General features: G+C 37.6%; 1 protein-coding gene across 2 annotated transcripts in view; it reads left to right on the top strand.

Annotated features, from left to right (window-relative positions):
* Drosha (drosha ribonuclease III) overlaps positions 1-15,326 on the top strand; it is a 127,510-nt gene that overhangs the window by 32,736 nt on the left and 79,448 nt on the right. For both annotated transcript variants that reach the window (XM_042690511.1, XM_042690510.1), the window contains exons 12-15: positions 2,396-2,482; positions 10,664-10,735; positions 12,242-12,323; positions 14,000-14,074. In XM_042690511.1, the coding sequence (XP_042546445.1) occupies positions 2,396-2,482; positions 10,664-10,735; positions 12,242-12,323; positions 14,000-14,074 (316 nt within the window). The remainder of the gene's footprint in view (positions 1-2,395; positions 2,483-10,663; positions 10,736-12,241; positions 12,324-13,999; positions 14,075-15,326) is intronic.

Here is a 15,326-nt window from a genome sequence, read left to right as displayed (position 1 = left end):
TGGTTGTGGGGCTTGAACTCCGGGCTCGGGTGCTGTCCCTGTGCTCTTCAGCTCAAGGTGAGCACTCTACCGCTTGAGCCACAGCTCCACTTTTGGTTTTCTAGTGGTTTTTTATTGGAGATAAGAGTCTCACGGACTTTCCTGCCTGGGCTGGCTTTGAACCTTGATCCACAGATCTCAGCCTCCTGAGTAGCTAGGATTACAGGTGTGAGCTACCGGCGCCTGGCTTTAAAAAGTACTTTTATGTTGCTAAGTTTAGTTTTTATCATAATGAGGTTAATTTCAGCTCTCATACTACTGTATTTGTAGGCATCATTTGTATTGTTCCTAGCCAAATTCATAGTAGCCAGTTAACTATGGAGCTGTTTATTGGAGCAGTGGAGTAGGAAGAATTAAGTAGAGTGTTTCTGCGTCTCTTTAAGAATCAACCTATTTATTATCTGTGACTCAAATAAGAACGTGTATTGTGTATTTGTGATAATTATAATTGTTCTTAGAATTTTTATACTTACCATTTCGTATAGTGGTAATATTGTAGGCACGATTCTAAATGGTTCTGTGTGTTAACTTATTCTCACAACCTACCTCAAGTAAGTATGTATTATCTCTGTTATACACAGGGGGCATTAGTTTGTGTTTTGTAGATGAAGTTAATTACTAGGTCATAGAGTGGTTATTTGAAGCCAGGATATATTCATATATGTTCTACTGTGCTCTATTGACTCTTACAGTAGGAAATTGACTAAGTCTGGTTACATGTGTCATCAAGAGATTTTAGAACTATTCATAAATATATACTTTAACAACTTTTTTGAGCCACAGTTGTTTACTCAAAGTGTTTAATTCATGATTTTTGTCAATTTACAGACTTGTGCAACCATTGTTAGCCCTGGTACCCATTCAGTCAGTTTTTTTTCTCACCCCCACCCCCCCAAGGTTAAGTCGGGTAGAGAGGCACTTTCTGTATCTATAGAGTAGCCCATTTTGCATATTTCATAGGGAAAATGAAATATATAGTCTTTTGCATCTTGTTTCTTTCACTTAGCATAATTTTTCAAAGACTCTTTTATATTGTAACATCTATCAGTGTTTTATTAATTTATTATTTTTGTGGTGTTGAGGATCAAACCCTCATATGTACCAGACAAATAATCTGAGCCAGTATTATACTCCAGCCTTCTCTTCCATTCTTTTTTATAGCCAAGTAATATTTCATATATTGTATATATAGTGTTAGATATACCTTATTTTCTTTATCCATTCATTTGGACATGTGTGTTGTCTTCATTGTTTGCTATTATGAATAATGCTGAGGTGGATATTTGTGTACAAGTTGTGTGTATGAATAAATATTTGATGCTTTGGAGGTATATCCCTATTACTAAAATTACTGGGTCTCTGTGTTTAATATTTGAGAACTTGCCAAAATCTTTTCCAAAGTGTCTATGCCATTATTAATCATTATTTCATCAGAATGTCTTTTCATTTAATTTAGACAATTTTTTGTTGAGTTATGCAAATAGGAAATAACAGTGATTTGGGTAAAAACAATAATGTGTATTTGGATATATTTCAGTTCTTACCAAGTTTCTATGTATAAAGTTTTTTTTTTTAAAGGAATGATACTTAATACCTGTATAAAAAAAGCAACTTTTCTATTTCCAGTCTGATCATTTCCTCCATCTTATGAATTTAGGATTAAAAATGGTGGGCCGTTAGGAATAACCTAAGGGAGAGACACGGTCAGCCTGGCATTTGAATGATCTAATTGCAGATTCAGTTTTCAGGTAATTGAGATCTTTGACACTGCCAGAGAATTGCTCTGTTGCAGTGTCTGGTAGGTTGTCTTTCCCTGGTGAGTCTGGAGATGGAGGTGGAAAGGGTTAAATCTGGCACCTGACACCTACAAGAGCCTCCCCTGCAGATTCTAGTTGACCTTATTGATGCTAAGTCTTATTTCACTTTGTGTTTGAGTCAACTGTGTTTTTACTTTGTTTGGTTAGAACCTTTATTAGTCTAGAAATACAGTTCAGTAAGAATTACTAGTAGTGTTATAGGATTGAATAAAACTGGTTCCTAGGAAATGAAGCTATATGTATGTATATATATGTATATATATCTGTATATATACACACATACATATATCTGATATACTATACATATATTCTTTATGACACTCATAATAATCTTAATATCTGAATCACAGAATTCCATCAAGCCAGAAAATTCCATCTAAAATTAAACTTCCATATAAAGATCTTGGTATTTAGGGAAACATTAAGAGCCTACAGTCACTTTCATTTCTGCTGCTGGTTATGTTATGGTCTGATGAATTTCTGTGCATGCAAATGATAGGATTTGTTTAAGTCACATTTTCTATTTCTGTTTTCTTTAGACCGACAGGCCGACTGTTATAGAATATGATGACCATGAATATATCTTTGAAGGATTTTCTATGTTTGCGCATGCCCCCCTAACCAATGTAAGTATATATTCATGAGCTCCCTTTCTCTTTCATTGTACCTCCTTCATCTTCTCCTTTGTAACTTTCTTTCCAAAAGTCAAAATAGATTTCTCTTCTCTTGTCCCTCAGTTAATCATATGTACCATGTCCTGTTGCCGGAGCTGTGGCAGTGTGTAGGTGGGGTGTGACATTTGTGCTAATGAGTCACAGGTTGGGTCCACATTAAGTGGTGTAAGTAAACATGTGTCAGAATAACATCTTGAGAGTGTGAAAGACTGAAAAAAGAGGATAAACTGTGGAGTGATGTTCTAAAACTATTTTGGGCTGGTTGTCCTTCAAAAAAAGGACAGAAGAAAGAAAGAAAGTTGGAAAGTTTTAAGGAGAAGCCATTCTGTAGTCTCTGAGCAAAGGAAAGAGAAATAGTGTTTGGTCAGGATATTTGGAGCCTAAGTTCGCTTCTTGAACTTGTTTGCTTTTGAGTCCTAGGAGTAGTGACTCTGTCTTCAAGAGAAATGGTCTGGAATAAAGTTTTATGTCTATGATTCAAAATCCTTCCATCTCAAAGTGGGCAATCTTTGGGACCTTTTCTGCTTGTGATCTCTCTTCTGGTTGGACAGTGAATTGACTGACATTGGTGCTGGAAAGGAGGAATAGAAATGGGCTTTGGACTCTGATGTAGAGCTTATGAATTACGATTATGGCATGTTGGTTACCTGAAATAGTACCTACAATGAGACAATAGTTTTAGTGTTGTTTACTTCAAATACAAATTACTGTTTTTCATCAAAGATTAAACTCATACATTGGCCTCTTTTTGGCTCTTCCTGTCATTGTTTTTTATTTTAATTGTTACTATAAAGGTGATGTGCTGGGGGCATTTCACAAATTGGGTAATGTCATCCTTTAATTCTCCCCCAGTTTTTCCCTCCTTCTCTGACTACAAGATGATCCTGTCATTTTTTTTTTTTATTACTTTATTGAGCAGATTTGATTCCAGGTGATACTAATTTAACACACAATGTTTTCCTATGAGATTTTCTTTTTATTCTATAGTACATTTTATGCGAGAGAATTTTCTTTCAAAGATGATTATATTGTAAATGCCAAAATAAAATAATTTGATAAGCCATATTACATGTACCTGCAGGGTAGATGTCTGTTCACTAACGTTTTTATCAAAAGCACCAGGAGAGTTGGCATTTCAGTGATTTCTTTACTTTGTGTGCTGTGTTTATGACTCAAACTCTTTGTTATACTAAATCTCAGTCTTAGAGTTGTATAGGATTTGCAAGTCATCTAGTTTCTAATGCCTTTCCCCTCACCAGAGGGCTTGCCAATACAAATAATTTAATTAGCATGAAAATCCTTAAAGCTCTCCATCATTTTTATCTGTTAATTCTGTAGAAGCAACATAGATCTCATTTTGGCGTTTAGTGTCACCTTAATCACAGAAGAAAAGCAGTGTAGCTTCATAGCTACAGGGTTTCAATATTAGTGAATTCTACTTACTAGCTGTGTGATTTGACAGCTCAGTCGTTATAAACCTTGGTTTTCTCTTCAGTAAGATGTAGGTATTAGTTGTAGCAATCTCCTTGGTTTATGTGTGAGATAAACGATATGACACATGTGTTTATCATTGTATTTGGCACATAATAAATATTGGCACTTCTTGTTTTGCGAAAGATGTTAGACAGAGCCAGATTTGAATCTTTTAATTGTCTTTTGACTTTGGACAGCTGATTCTCTGAATTCATTATTTTGTCAGTAATGGGGATGTGAACTCAGGACTTGGGTTTTGTCCCTAAGCTTTTTCGCTCAAGGTTGGCGAAAAAGTTTTCTGGTGGTTAATTGGAGATACGAGTGTCACAGACTTTCCTGCTTGGGCTGGCTTTGAACTGTGATCCTCAGATCTCAGCCTCCTGAGTAGCTAGGATTACAGGCATGAGCCACTGGTGCCCAGAGTGCTTGGGATTTTAGTTAGAGTCAAACAGACTTTTTTTTGTCAGTTGTGAGTCTTGAACTCTGGGCGTGGTCACTGTCCCTCAGCTCTTCTGCTAAAGGGTAGTACTCTACTACTTGAGTCACAGTGCCACTTCCAGTTTTCTGGTGGTTAATTAGAGATAAGACATTCCTGCTCAGACTGGCTTTGAACTGTGCTCCTTAGATCTCAGCCTCCTGAGTAGCTAGGATTACAGGCGTGAGCCACTGTGTCTAGCTAAGCAGACTTTTTCAAAGGATAGTTTTAGTTACATAGCAAAAGAAAGTGGAAATCATAACTTTTTAAAAAAGACTTCCAGCACAAGGTTTGGTATTGGGAAGGAGTTAATGTTAAATTAATCACCATTGTTATAGTAGTCATAAAAGATAAGATTGAAAAGTTTCTGGCTTCTGAATGTATTTTATATAAATATTGCTCTTATAAAGCTGAGAATTTTGCACTGTAATGAGGAGCCCCATTATTTATGCTAGAGATTTTGATAAAATAAATTGAGTTTTAAGCAGTAATCTACAGTGCATAGAAATTAGAACCATCAAAGACCTCTTGAATTTGAAATAGCCTTCCAAGAAAAATAATTTTTAAATCATTTTACTGATGTGATTGATTTTCTTGTAGAGCAAGTAACTCAGCCAGCAGGCCAGGCAGATAAGAGTGTAATGATAGAATCCTGACTAGATGCAGTTCTGACAAGTTCTCTTAAGGTCTTAAAGTGAAATCGAAGCTAGACCTAAAGAAACATAGGCTGCATGATTTCCCTCATGTGTAATAACTAGACTATGTCTATAAATCTACAAGGTAGTCCAATGGATAATAAAAGACAGTAATTACACTTGGGCATGATTAATTAAACAGCACTCTATGCATTTGCACAGTAAGAACAAAGGAGGATAGTTTTAGGAGAGGATCAGAATGGCCCAATAGCTATGTGCATTTTATGACTATATAAAATGATGCTTATTAAAATGAACTCTAAGCAATGGAAACAAGAGGTTTTTTCTTGTACTGTTTGCAGGTATTTTCTTTCTTTCTTTTTTTCCCTTTGGTTTATTTCCTTTTGTCACTGATTTTGATTTCTGGACCTTTTGTCTTATATATAGATTTGTCTGATGTGGGGAGGAGAAGGGGAATCACAGAAAAGGGGGGACAAAGGATGAAACCTGTTTAGCAGTGATACTTACGAGACACTATGTTGTAAATGAACTTTATAACTTGGGGGGGTTGGGAGGGGAAAGAGTGGGAGAAAATGTTCAAAAAGAAATGTATTTATTATCTGACTTACGTAACTGTAACCCCTCTGCACATCACCTTTACAATAAACTTAAAAAAGAACGCCTTTTAGGCCAAGTGCCAGTGGCCTCACACCTGTAATCTTAGCTTCTCAGGAGGCTGAGATCTGAGGATCACAGTTTGAAGCCAGCGTGGGCAGAAAAGCCCTGGCGAGACTCATATCTTCAATTAACCTTTCAAAAGCTGCAAGTGGAGTTGTGGCTCACAGTGGTAAAGTGCTAGCCTTGAGCAAAATTGCTCAGGGATAGTACCCAGGCCGTGACGGACAAAAAGAAAAAAAAAGAAAAAAAAAAAGAGAGCCTTGTAGGCTAATCATTCAGTATCTTGGGACCATTTGATCCTTCTATGATATAGTATATTTGTTGTTACTTGTAATACCTGAATTATTAATGTCTTGGCCAATGTAACTAAAGTTATAAGAATAGCTGGGCACTGGCGGCTCACACCTATAATCCTTGCTACTCAGGAGGCTGAAATAAGGATAATGGATCCAATCTAGCCCAGGTAGGAAAATCTGTGAAACTCTTATCTCTAATTAACCCCACCACACTCCTCCCTCTACTCTGCCCCCACCCCCACAGAAAAAGAAGCCAAAGGTGGAGTTCTGGCTCAAGTGGCAGAACACCAGTTTGAGTGAAAAAGCTAAGGGACAAAACAACAATAGCAACAAAGCGATGAAATAGGTTAGTAGATGCACAAGTTCTCATCCTAGTCTTAGAAAACACACATCCACACAAATCACACAATGATTTTCCTCCCCACAGTTTTTCCCCAACCTCACTGACTACTAGATGTGGTCATTCATTGTCTGCAAATATAGTTAGAATAGTAGAGGTTTAGATTTTAGTTGTTGTTGGTTCTTTTTTTTTTTTTTTATTGTTTGGGTTTTTTTTTTTTTAACTGTATTTTTTTGTCTTTTCTTTTTTGGTACTGGGGATCGAACCCAGGACGTCGCACTTGCTAGGCAAGCGCTTTGCCACTGAGCTACATCCCAGCCCTTTTTTTTTTTTTTTAAAATAACCTCTAGGGTAAGATAGGAGTTGGTACATAATACTTATTTTTAAGTATACTAACATAATTAATATTCTTTCACAGTACTTGGGATATCAAGTAATTGCTAGGCAAGTGCTCTACTTACTTGAGCCACATCCTTAATTTTTGGTTGGTTTTCAAATAGGGTTTCAAACTGTTGCCTAGCTTAGCCTTGGACTGATTTCTTCCTGTCTTCACCTTCTGAGTAGCTGGGATTACTGGTGTGTGTCAGCATGCCCAGACTCAATACAGTTTAAGAAGTTATAGTAACTAGGCATTCACACATAGTGAGAACAAAGGAGTATACGGAGAGGTCAGAAGAGTATAATGTCTGTGTGCATCTGATCATCCAAAATCATTTATCGAAATGAACTCCAGGAAATAAAAACAAGAGGCTTTTTTTTTTTGGCAATTTTTTTTCCCATTTTGTTCTGTATAGGTTCATTTATATGTCTTTGGGAGAGCAAGGCCCAGAAATGGAGTGATAAAGGGTGAACAAATGAATCAATGGACACTAAATTGAAAATGAACTGTACAACTTGTGGGTGGGGATGGAAGGGAAAAACTGGGAGAGAGCGAGGGAGGGGGTGACATTGTCCAACAAGAAATGTGCTGTTTTCACCTGACTTATGTAACTCTAACCCCACTGTATGTTTGTAATAACAATAAAAAAATTAAAAAAGGAGTGGCAGTAAGCATGCATGTTATTTGATAGCACTGGTTAGAAGCTGTCTTGGTGGTCTTTGAAGTAACAGTGTTTTGGTTGAGCAACGTGTATCGTAAGATGACAAGCTGCCTTTTGAGTGTTAGGGAGAGCTCAGAATTGAGATAGATAAAGAAATGCAGCTTTTTTTTACAGTTTTGTATGTCCCAAAAGGGCTCTGGTGGTATGGATGGAAGCCCAAAAGCCAATCAAATGTATAAGGAGAAGAGTTCAAAGAAAAAGTTCCAGTAAGTGAGTTGTGTGGAAACGAGGTGGGTCTGTCCTTGCGTAAATCAGGGGTGGAATGCTTTCTCCTGTGACAGGAGGATCTAACGTACTTGTGCACTTTTTTCTGCCTCCCTCATGTACAGTCCCAAGAGTTTGTTCTCTTCTTTCCTACCTTCTCTTGCTGTGTGACAGTCCCACCCATAGTCTTTTCTCCCATGCATCTTGTAATCCTGGAGGTGTGGCTCTGCTGTGGTGGGTCCTTGTGCCTGCCGCAGGTTGTCTGTTTGGAATGCCCTCTGTGATGCCCCCTTAGAGGCTTCATCTTTCGTAGAACTCTGTGTTGTGAAGCTTTGTGAAGCACCTCTCTGCCCCTTGAGTGTGAGGCACTCAGAGGACACCTTTGTGATTTTCTCCCTTTGCACTAGTACCATTGTGGTTATTTAAGCTGGGTTATTTAAGCTGAAAACCCTGAAATTGTCCTCTGTTCTTTTTCTCTCTCTCACTCCCACGTCAGAATGGTCAGATCAGTAAGTAACATCTATTAACTGTGTCTTAAGAATTTCCCCCTTCCTTTCCAATCTTCCATTTGACTCCTAGAGTGGTGCATTTAGACTCAAGTCTTGATCTCCAGGCTGTGTTTAGTCTGCTTCATGGTGACCCAGCCAGAATATAAACTGCGATGGTCTGTAACTTGAATGTACTTGAAAGTTTTTGAATGATTTCTGGTGTTATAGTGATAAACTCTCACCATAACACGGTTTATGAGGTCAGCAAAATAGAATTCATCCATCTCTCTAGACTCTCCTTCTTGCTTGGGTTCCTTTTCTGTTTTGCTAGAAGTGAAATACCTGTGCTGCTTCAGCTGTTTGTATGGATCACCAGGGAAATCCCTTCCCACCTTTGAAGACTCAGCTAAAACCTCTTGCTGGTTCTTTTACATTTTGTATTTTTTATCTTTCTTGTTTAATTTTAATTACACTTACAAGTTACATTCTATCATATTCTAGCTTTACGTGACTTTACATGACTTCATCTTCTACATCTTTACCTCCCCCCCTTTTTTTTTTTTGCCATAGGTTTATACTACATTGTTAAGCTGGTCTGGAACTTTCTATGTAGATCTGTTTGGCCTTAACTTGTGATCCTCCTTCCTGAGCTTCCTGAGTACTGGGATCATAGATACTGCACCAGCATATCAGGCTCTGAATCTTTCCCTATCAAGGCAGGGTTTCTGACTTGTTTTAGAGTCATTATGAATTTTACATAATTGTTAGCAAATAACTGGTATTTTAAAATCACATATCATGTACAAAATTGTAACTCTGATTTTTATTTTTTATTTTATTTTTACAGATTTTAAAAGTATTAGTGGCTTTGCATGTTGCTCTGGTTGGTTTCGATTTTGGATTTAAGGTTGAGAATGAATTTCTTTATTCAAGTTAATTGTAACAGAAGTGAGATAGCAACTGTTATCTTAACCAAGTTTCCAGTAGATGGCATTATAAGACTATTTCCATCCCTTATGCAGTGAGAATTAACATTTATTTCTGATGGTTGTGGTTTGTAAAAATTGTTACAATGCTTTATGGACAGATTATGCAGCCAGAACATCCCACATAACACGTCTCTGGGACCTCTAGGCATAATTATTACTGTGATAACTAACCAGCTAGCCACTGTAGTAACCTCTTTCCTCTCTTTCTCATTCTTTCATTCATTCAATCATATTATGGAAAACGAGTGTCTTGATACAAGGCTCATGTCTGATGATACATTGGTAAGAAGAGACTTTTTAATTTGAACTGAGCTTTCCTTCATTTCGTATACATTGAGTATTAGAACAGGTAACGAGAGGTGTATACTCTAGAAGTTAAAAGCTGAGGTCACTGGGTACTAGTGGCTCATGCCTATATTCCTAGATACTCAGGATCCCATTGGAAGCCAGTTTGCGCAGGAAAGTTATGAGACTCTTATCACCAATTAACCACCAAAAAGCCAAAAGTAGAGTTGTAGCTCAAGTGGTAGCATGCTAACCTTTAGTGAAAAAGTGAGGGATGGTGCCCATGTCCTCAGTTCAAGCCCTGGTAGTGCACATGTGCGCGCGCGCACACACACACACACACACACACACACACACACACACACACACACACACACACACACACACACACACACACACACACACACACACTCACACACACACATTGGGTTCTAGCACAAGAATTTCTAGCTTACCGGCTGCCTATTTCCTTAAGCAAGGTACCTAATTACTCTCTGCCTGTTTTTTTCTACCAGACAACAGACATAATTGTACAGTGGAAAATTATGGAAATAATAACAATGAAACCTGTTCTTAGGGATGCTGTGATGGGTATAGGAGTAAATATTGTGAAGCATTACAACCGTGTCTGGCCCCAGATACACTAGATATTATTATTTTTATTATAATTTATTATTATTATACTTTTGAGCACAGTTGCTTTTGCCCCAGAGCCAGATAGGTGGTGTGATTATGTGCCCTTCACTGACCTATGCATCTGTTACTGATAAGCTATGTTATCCATCATCTGCCTGAAGAGCCAACATTCTGTAAAAGCTAAAAAAGCTTTTGGGGGGAGGGGAAATGTTTATGATTCCGGTTTTATTAAATTTTTAGAGGCAGTATGTCTGCTTGTAATGGGTTTTTGTTATGTTTGTGTTGCAGCTGCTAATACCTTTAATTAAGTATCAACATTAGGCAGGTTTCCTGTAGTGGCCTGGCCAGCTGGGTTCTTCACATTAAAATCCAGCAGCTGTGGTCAAGCTTTCATGTGCGATGTTGTTAGATGCTTAGATAAAGGTGAAACCTTCTCATTTCAGTTCAAGGCTTTCTGGGTCAGGTAGCAAACAAGTGCACTATAAGCCTGCAGGGAGATACTAAGGAACTGAACTTTCCTTCTTCTTATTGCAGATTCCTCTGTGTAAAGTAATTAGATTCAACATAGACTACACCATTCATTTCATTGAAGAGATGATGCCTGAGGTAAGGGGAAAAAAACGTTGAATAGCTTGATGTAGTTTGCTCTTTTGTTTATTCCACACTTTAAAAAAAAATTGAACTTGGTTAACTCTGGCTTTTTGCCCCAGGAGACCTCTAAAATACCCTGTTCACTGTTTGAAAATGTCACCGAGATAGAACTCTAGTATCAAGGTTAAAATTTGGGTCATTTTTAAGCTCATTGACCTGTTTTTGAACCTGTTTCTGCTCGCCTTGCATCTGCTGATAGTAACTTTACATCTGTTTCTGGTTTGTTTTGCTTAGGGGACAGATTTTGGTTCCTGGCCTTTATCAGAGAGGAAATTGGGATGGTGAAACTGAATTTGATAGCTGTTGGAGTAATCTGATTCATTATCTCCAGTAACAAGATCAATGCTTGGGTCATTTTTCTTCTCATATATTTACATATTTTTCCTAATTGTTTTTCATTGCGGATGCTAAGTAGCAGATTTATCTAAATATATGCAAGAGATTGAAAATTCCCAAGCAAGATTAATGTGAATATCAGAATGATTCATTGCCTGATCTTGAATTTAGTGGTGTCAACAAATCACACCAGGAAATAACAACTAAGCAGACAGGCTTGTGCGCCTAACATTATGTTAAAGTTGGGATCAATTTCTAGAGCCCATTGACTCTTCTTGCAAGTTGTTTAGCTGGAAAGGTCTGTGAGGGGCAAAGCGCACCAAGGAGAAATTGATGGGTATGCCATGTATGCTAAGTTGGTTTGTCTTTCATTTTGGGTAAGTCCTTATGCATTCTACCTGACATTCACTAGAATTCGAGGCTGGGCCATCCTTTTATTTCCTGGTTAAAAGGGTTTTTTGGCTTCTGTTTGACTTTTAAGGTCATCAGCCTTCATTTACTATTATAAAAGTTTATGACTTTTGACATGATCTCATGCAGAGTGATTTATGAACCCAGAGCAAAACAAGTAGGAGTAAGAATTATGAGACAACAGTCAGTTGCAAATATATCATCTGTTTAGCTTGTTTACAGAAGAAATTTTGGAACAAAATTTGTAGTTTCTCTTAACTCTTTATTTGCCTTGGTGTAAAGTTTGAACTTTATGGTTTAAAGGACTTTTGCTTTTGGGTTACTTGGTTAACAAGATTGATTCTGCATTGAGGAGTTGGGCTAAGCTGATAGGCCTGCAGGTGTATGTGTAATTTGAATTAGCAAAAATCCTCAAGAGACTCTTACTAATAGGTCTTATAATTGGGTTAGAAAGCATGATGTAAGTGAGACTTGACTTTTTAAATTTAACATCACTGAAAAGGGCTGAAGTGACATTTTTATAGAAATAGTGTTATTATTGTCTACTTCATTTCTGTATAAAACACGTGGGCTGTTATAGGACAGTGGGCAAACTTTTTAGGAAATTCTATGTTTTTAGCATAGTTTCAATGGATATTTTTTCAGATATCTGACGAGAGCAAGTTTGTCTATACCTGCAGATATATAGTAATTTAATTTTGGTTTGTTTTTCAGAATTTTTGTGTGAAAGGGCTTGAACTCTTTTCACTGTTCCTATTCAGAGATATTTTGGAATTATATGACTGGAATCTGAAAGGTAAATAATAGGCTTTAAAGAAAAGCCTGGTGCTTTTAGCTTTTAGCATGGTGCTATCTGTGAAGTTCTTATAATGTGGGCAGGGCGTAGTTGTAATTTTTCTTACTTTGAAATACCCAGGATAAAGTGTTATTCATTAGCATACCTGCTATCATTGACATCAATAAACTTTCATGGATTTTACTTCATAGAATTTGACAATGCCCATTATTAGCCAGGAAGACAGTCAAGTTGTTAGGAGTAACTACTTTGATTTCTGTGCATTAGGGGAAGTCTCATTTCATATTTTAACCTATTCAACTTTACTGTCATAAAACTCCTAAAATATCAGTTTACTACAACAGAACTTCAATTAGGAGCACACATACATTTCCACACACATGTATATATATAGTGGTCTAGATAGAATCAAAGGCCTGATGGCCATTTTTGGAAGTGCCTCTTTTGGAAATGTACATACAGCAAATGTTTACTTGTGTATATTTGATGCAGTGTATTTGTAAAAGACATTTCAACCAAGTTTAAAATGAATGCATTGAATGTATGCGTTTTCAAACCAAGTCTATTGATGAGTGTTTTTTAAAAACAGTAGTATTGCTCAGGTTTATTTTTTTGTCTTGGTCCTGGGGCTTTGAACTCAGGGCTTGAGTGCTGTCCCTGAGGTTCTTTTGCTCAAGGCTGGCACTCTGTCACTTGAATCACAGCTCCATATCTGACTTGTTTTGGTGCCCTGCATCTTGTATATACATTTTTCTAATTTGGGAAGGGGAAGGGAAATAATAAAATGCTGAAACAAGGATACAGGTTGACCCATTGTAACAATGAGATGTATCAGACACTATATTGAAAACGAACTTTACAACTTGGGGGAGGGGAGGAAGGAGTTGGGGAGGTGGGGAAGGAAGGGATGGTGGGGGAAAAACAAAAGAGGGGTTAACAATGCTCCATAGGAAATGTACTCATTACCTTGCTCATGTAACTGTAACCCGTCTGTACAGTATCTTTACAATAAAATATATTAAAAAACAAAAGAGCCTCACATACTTCCCTGCCTGGGGCCTGGTATTGGCTTCAGATCTCAGCCTCCTGATTAGCTAGGATTAGGGGCGTGAGCCACTGGCTCCCAGCTTGCTCAGGTTTTTAGAGTGTGTTGATTAAAATGTGAAGGAAATAAGCATATTACATCATGTTGCAGTCCAGTTATAACAAAAATCTGGATGCTTTTAAATTTTCAGATGTAACTTTTAAAAGTGGAGGTGTGGCTCAAGTGGTAGAATGCCAACCTTGAACAAACAAGCCAAGTGAGAGTACAAGGCTCTGTTCAAGCACCATTACTGGTGCATGCCTACACACACACACACAGGCACACTCGCACGCACACCTACTGTCAAACCAACTTTACTGTGTATATTTGCTCCTTGGGGCTTTCATTCTCCCTGTGGCCTTGCGTGCCTTCCTCATTGCAGGTATCTGGCTGCTTGTGGCAGGTACCGATTAATGATTGAGCTATTAGGCATCAGTGCGGGGACAGTGGTGTTTTTTTTTATGTCTTTACTTCTGGTGGTGTTTCTCGTGGTTACCATAAATCTTAGGAATTAAGTTGTAGTGTTTTGTTTCCTAAGGCTGTCTGATTTCTTTTTTTTTTTTCCCCTTCCTTTTTTCCTTGTTTGCTTTAGGTCCTTTGTTTGAAGACAGCCCTCCATGCTGCCCAAGATTTCATTTCATGCCACGGTTTGTAAGATTTCTTCCAGGTAAATTTTTTTCTTGTCAGTGACCTGGTGAGCGTGCATCTGAACATAAGCCTGCCATTTCTCCTTTTAATCTTTTGAGTAGTTTTCCCACCTTGGACGCTGTTAATTATCTACTTCTCAGGTTACACATAGGAATATAAAAACTTTACATGCTGACTTATATCTGCATAATTCATCATAGCTCTGAATTGGAGGAGCTGTGGAAGCATGGCTATATTTCAAAATACAAATTTGAAAAACTTGACAAAATTTCTTACATGGGTTCAACACAGAAAAGTGCCTGTGGCTTAAAAAGTCACGTGTGGCTAATTAGAAATCTATTAGTATAAAGGTTTACATAAATATGACTATGCTAAAAATTATTTCACTAATAATTGTATTAAAGTGGTAGGATTTGGGGTGATTTATTTTTAATTTGACATACGTGTTTTTGAAGTGAAAACAGATGTGTAATAATTTGTTCTCCCCTCAAGTTAAAAGATGTAAGTGAATGTATATGTAATTTAGCTTTTAAAAATAATATCTTAATCATGTTACAGTTTTTTTCTGAGACTCTACCTATATGTCTGTAGAGTTAGTATTTTTTATTAAAGGACGGATTTTGTAATGAAATCCTTTAGGTGTCTTTTTGTTTGCAAAGTCTTTTTCTTTGAAGCTTCTCCCTGCACCCCACTGCACGCCGTTTTCCCTGCTTTCTTTGTGATTTCATAGTCCGTTACCTGCTTTATCAAGTGCTCTGAAACCTGGCTCACAGTTTCCTCTTCCAGAAAAGCTGTTTGTAGCTCAGAAAACTTCATTCACTGCTCTACCCTGAGCTGTATAAGTTTTTATTTAATTTTTTCTTTTTCTACCGTAATAACTGTCACAACCCAGCCACCTAATCCTCAGGTAAAGCCTTGGACTGTGGCGACACACTCGTTGATTTGTCCCTAGAATCTAATTGTATTATGTCACTCTCTGGTGACACCCCGCTGTATTCCTGGACTTTCATGCTCTTATTCTCTTGTTTTTGTGTGAGCCGCTCCTTCACCTGTACCTTTCCAGTGTGGCCTATGCCCTCACTTTGATCTGTCCATTCTGCCTGCCTTAGTCCCTTTTCTAACACCACAGTCCATGAGAATATCACCATTCCAACCACTAGCCTTTTCTTCTCCCGTCTGTGGACCACTGGGTGATGCTGGAGAGAGATAAAAATAGATCCAGTCTACAGTCTTGGTGGGAGAGTCACCTGTCTAGTTCTTTATCTCATCAT

Source organism: Dipodomys spectabilis, unplaced genomic scaffold (assembly GCF_019054845.1).
Source record: "Dipodomys spectabilis isolate Male_0828 unplaced genomic scaffold, ASM1905484v1 ptg000138l, whole genome shotgun sequence".
NCBI classification, from domain to species: Eukaryota; Metazoa; Chordata; class Mammalia; order Rodentia; family Heteromyidae; genus Dipodomys; species Dipodomys spectabilis.
The sequence above is the reverse complement of the archived record's forward strand: the minus strand, read 5'-3'. Positions and strand labels throughout refer to the sequence as shown.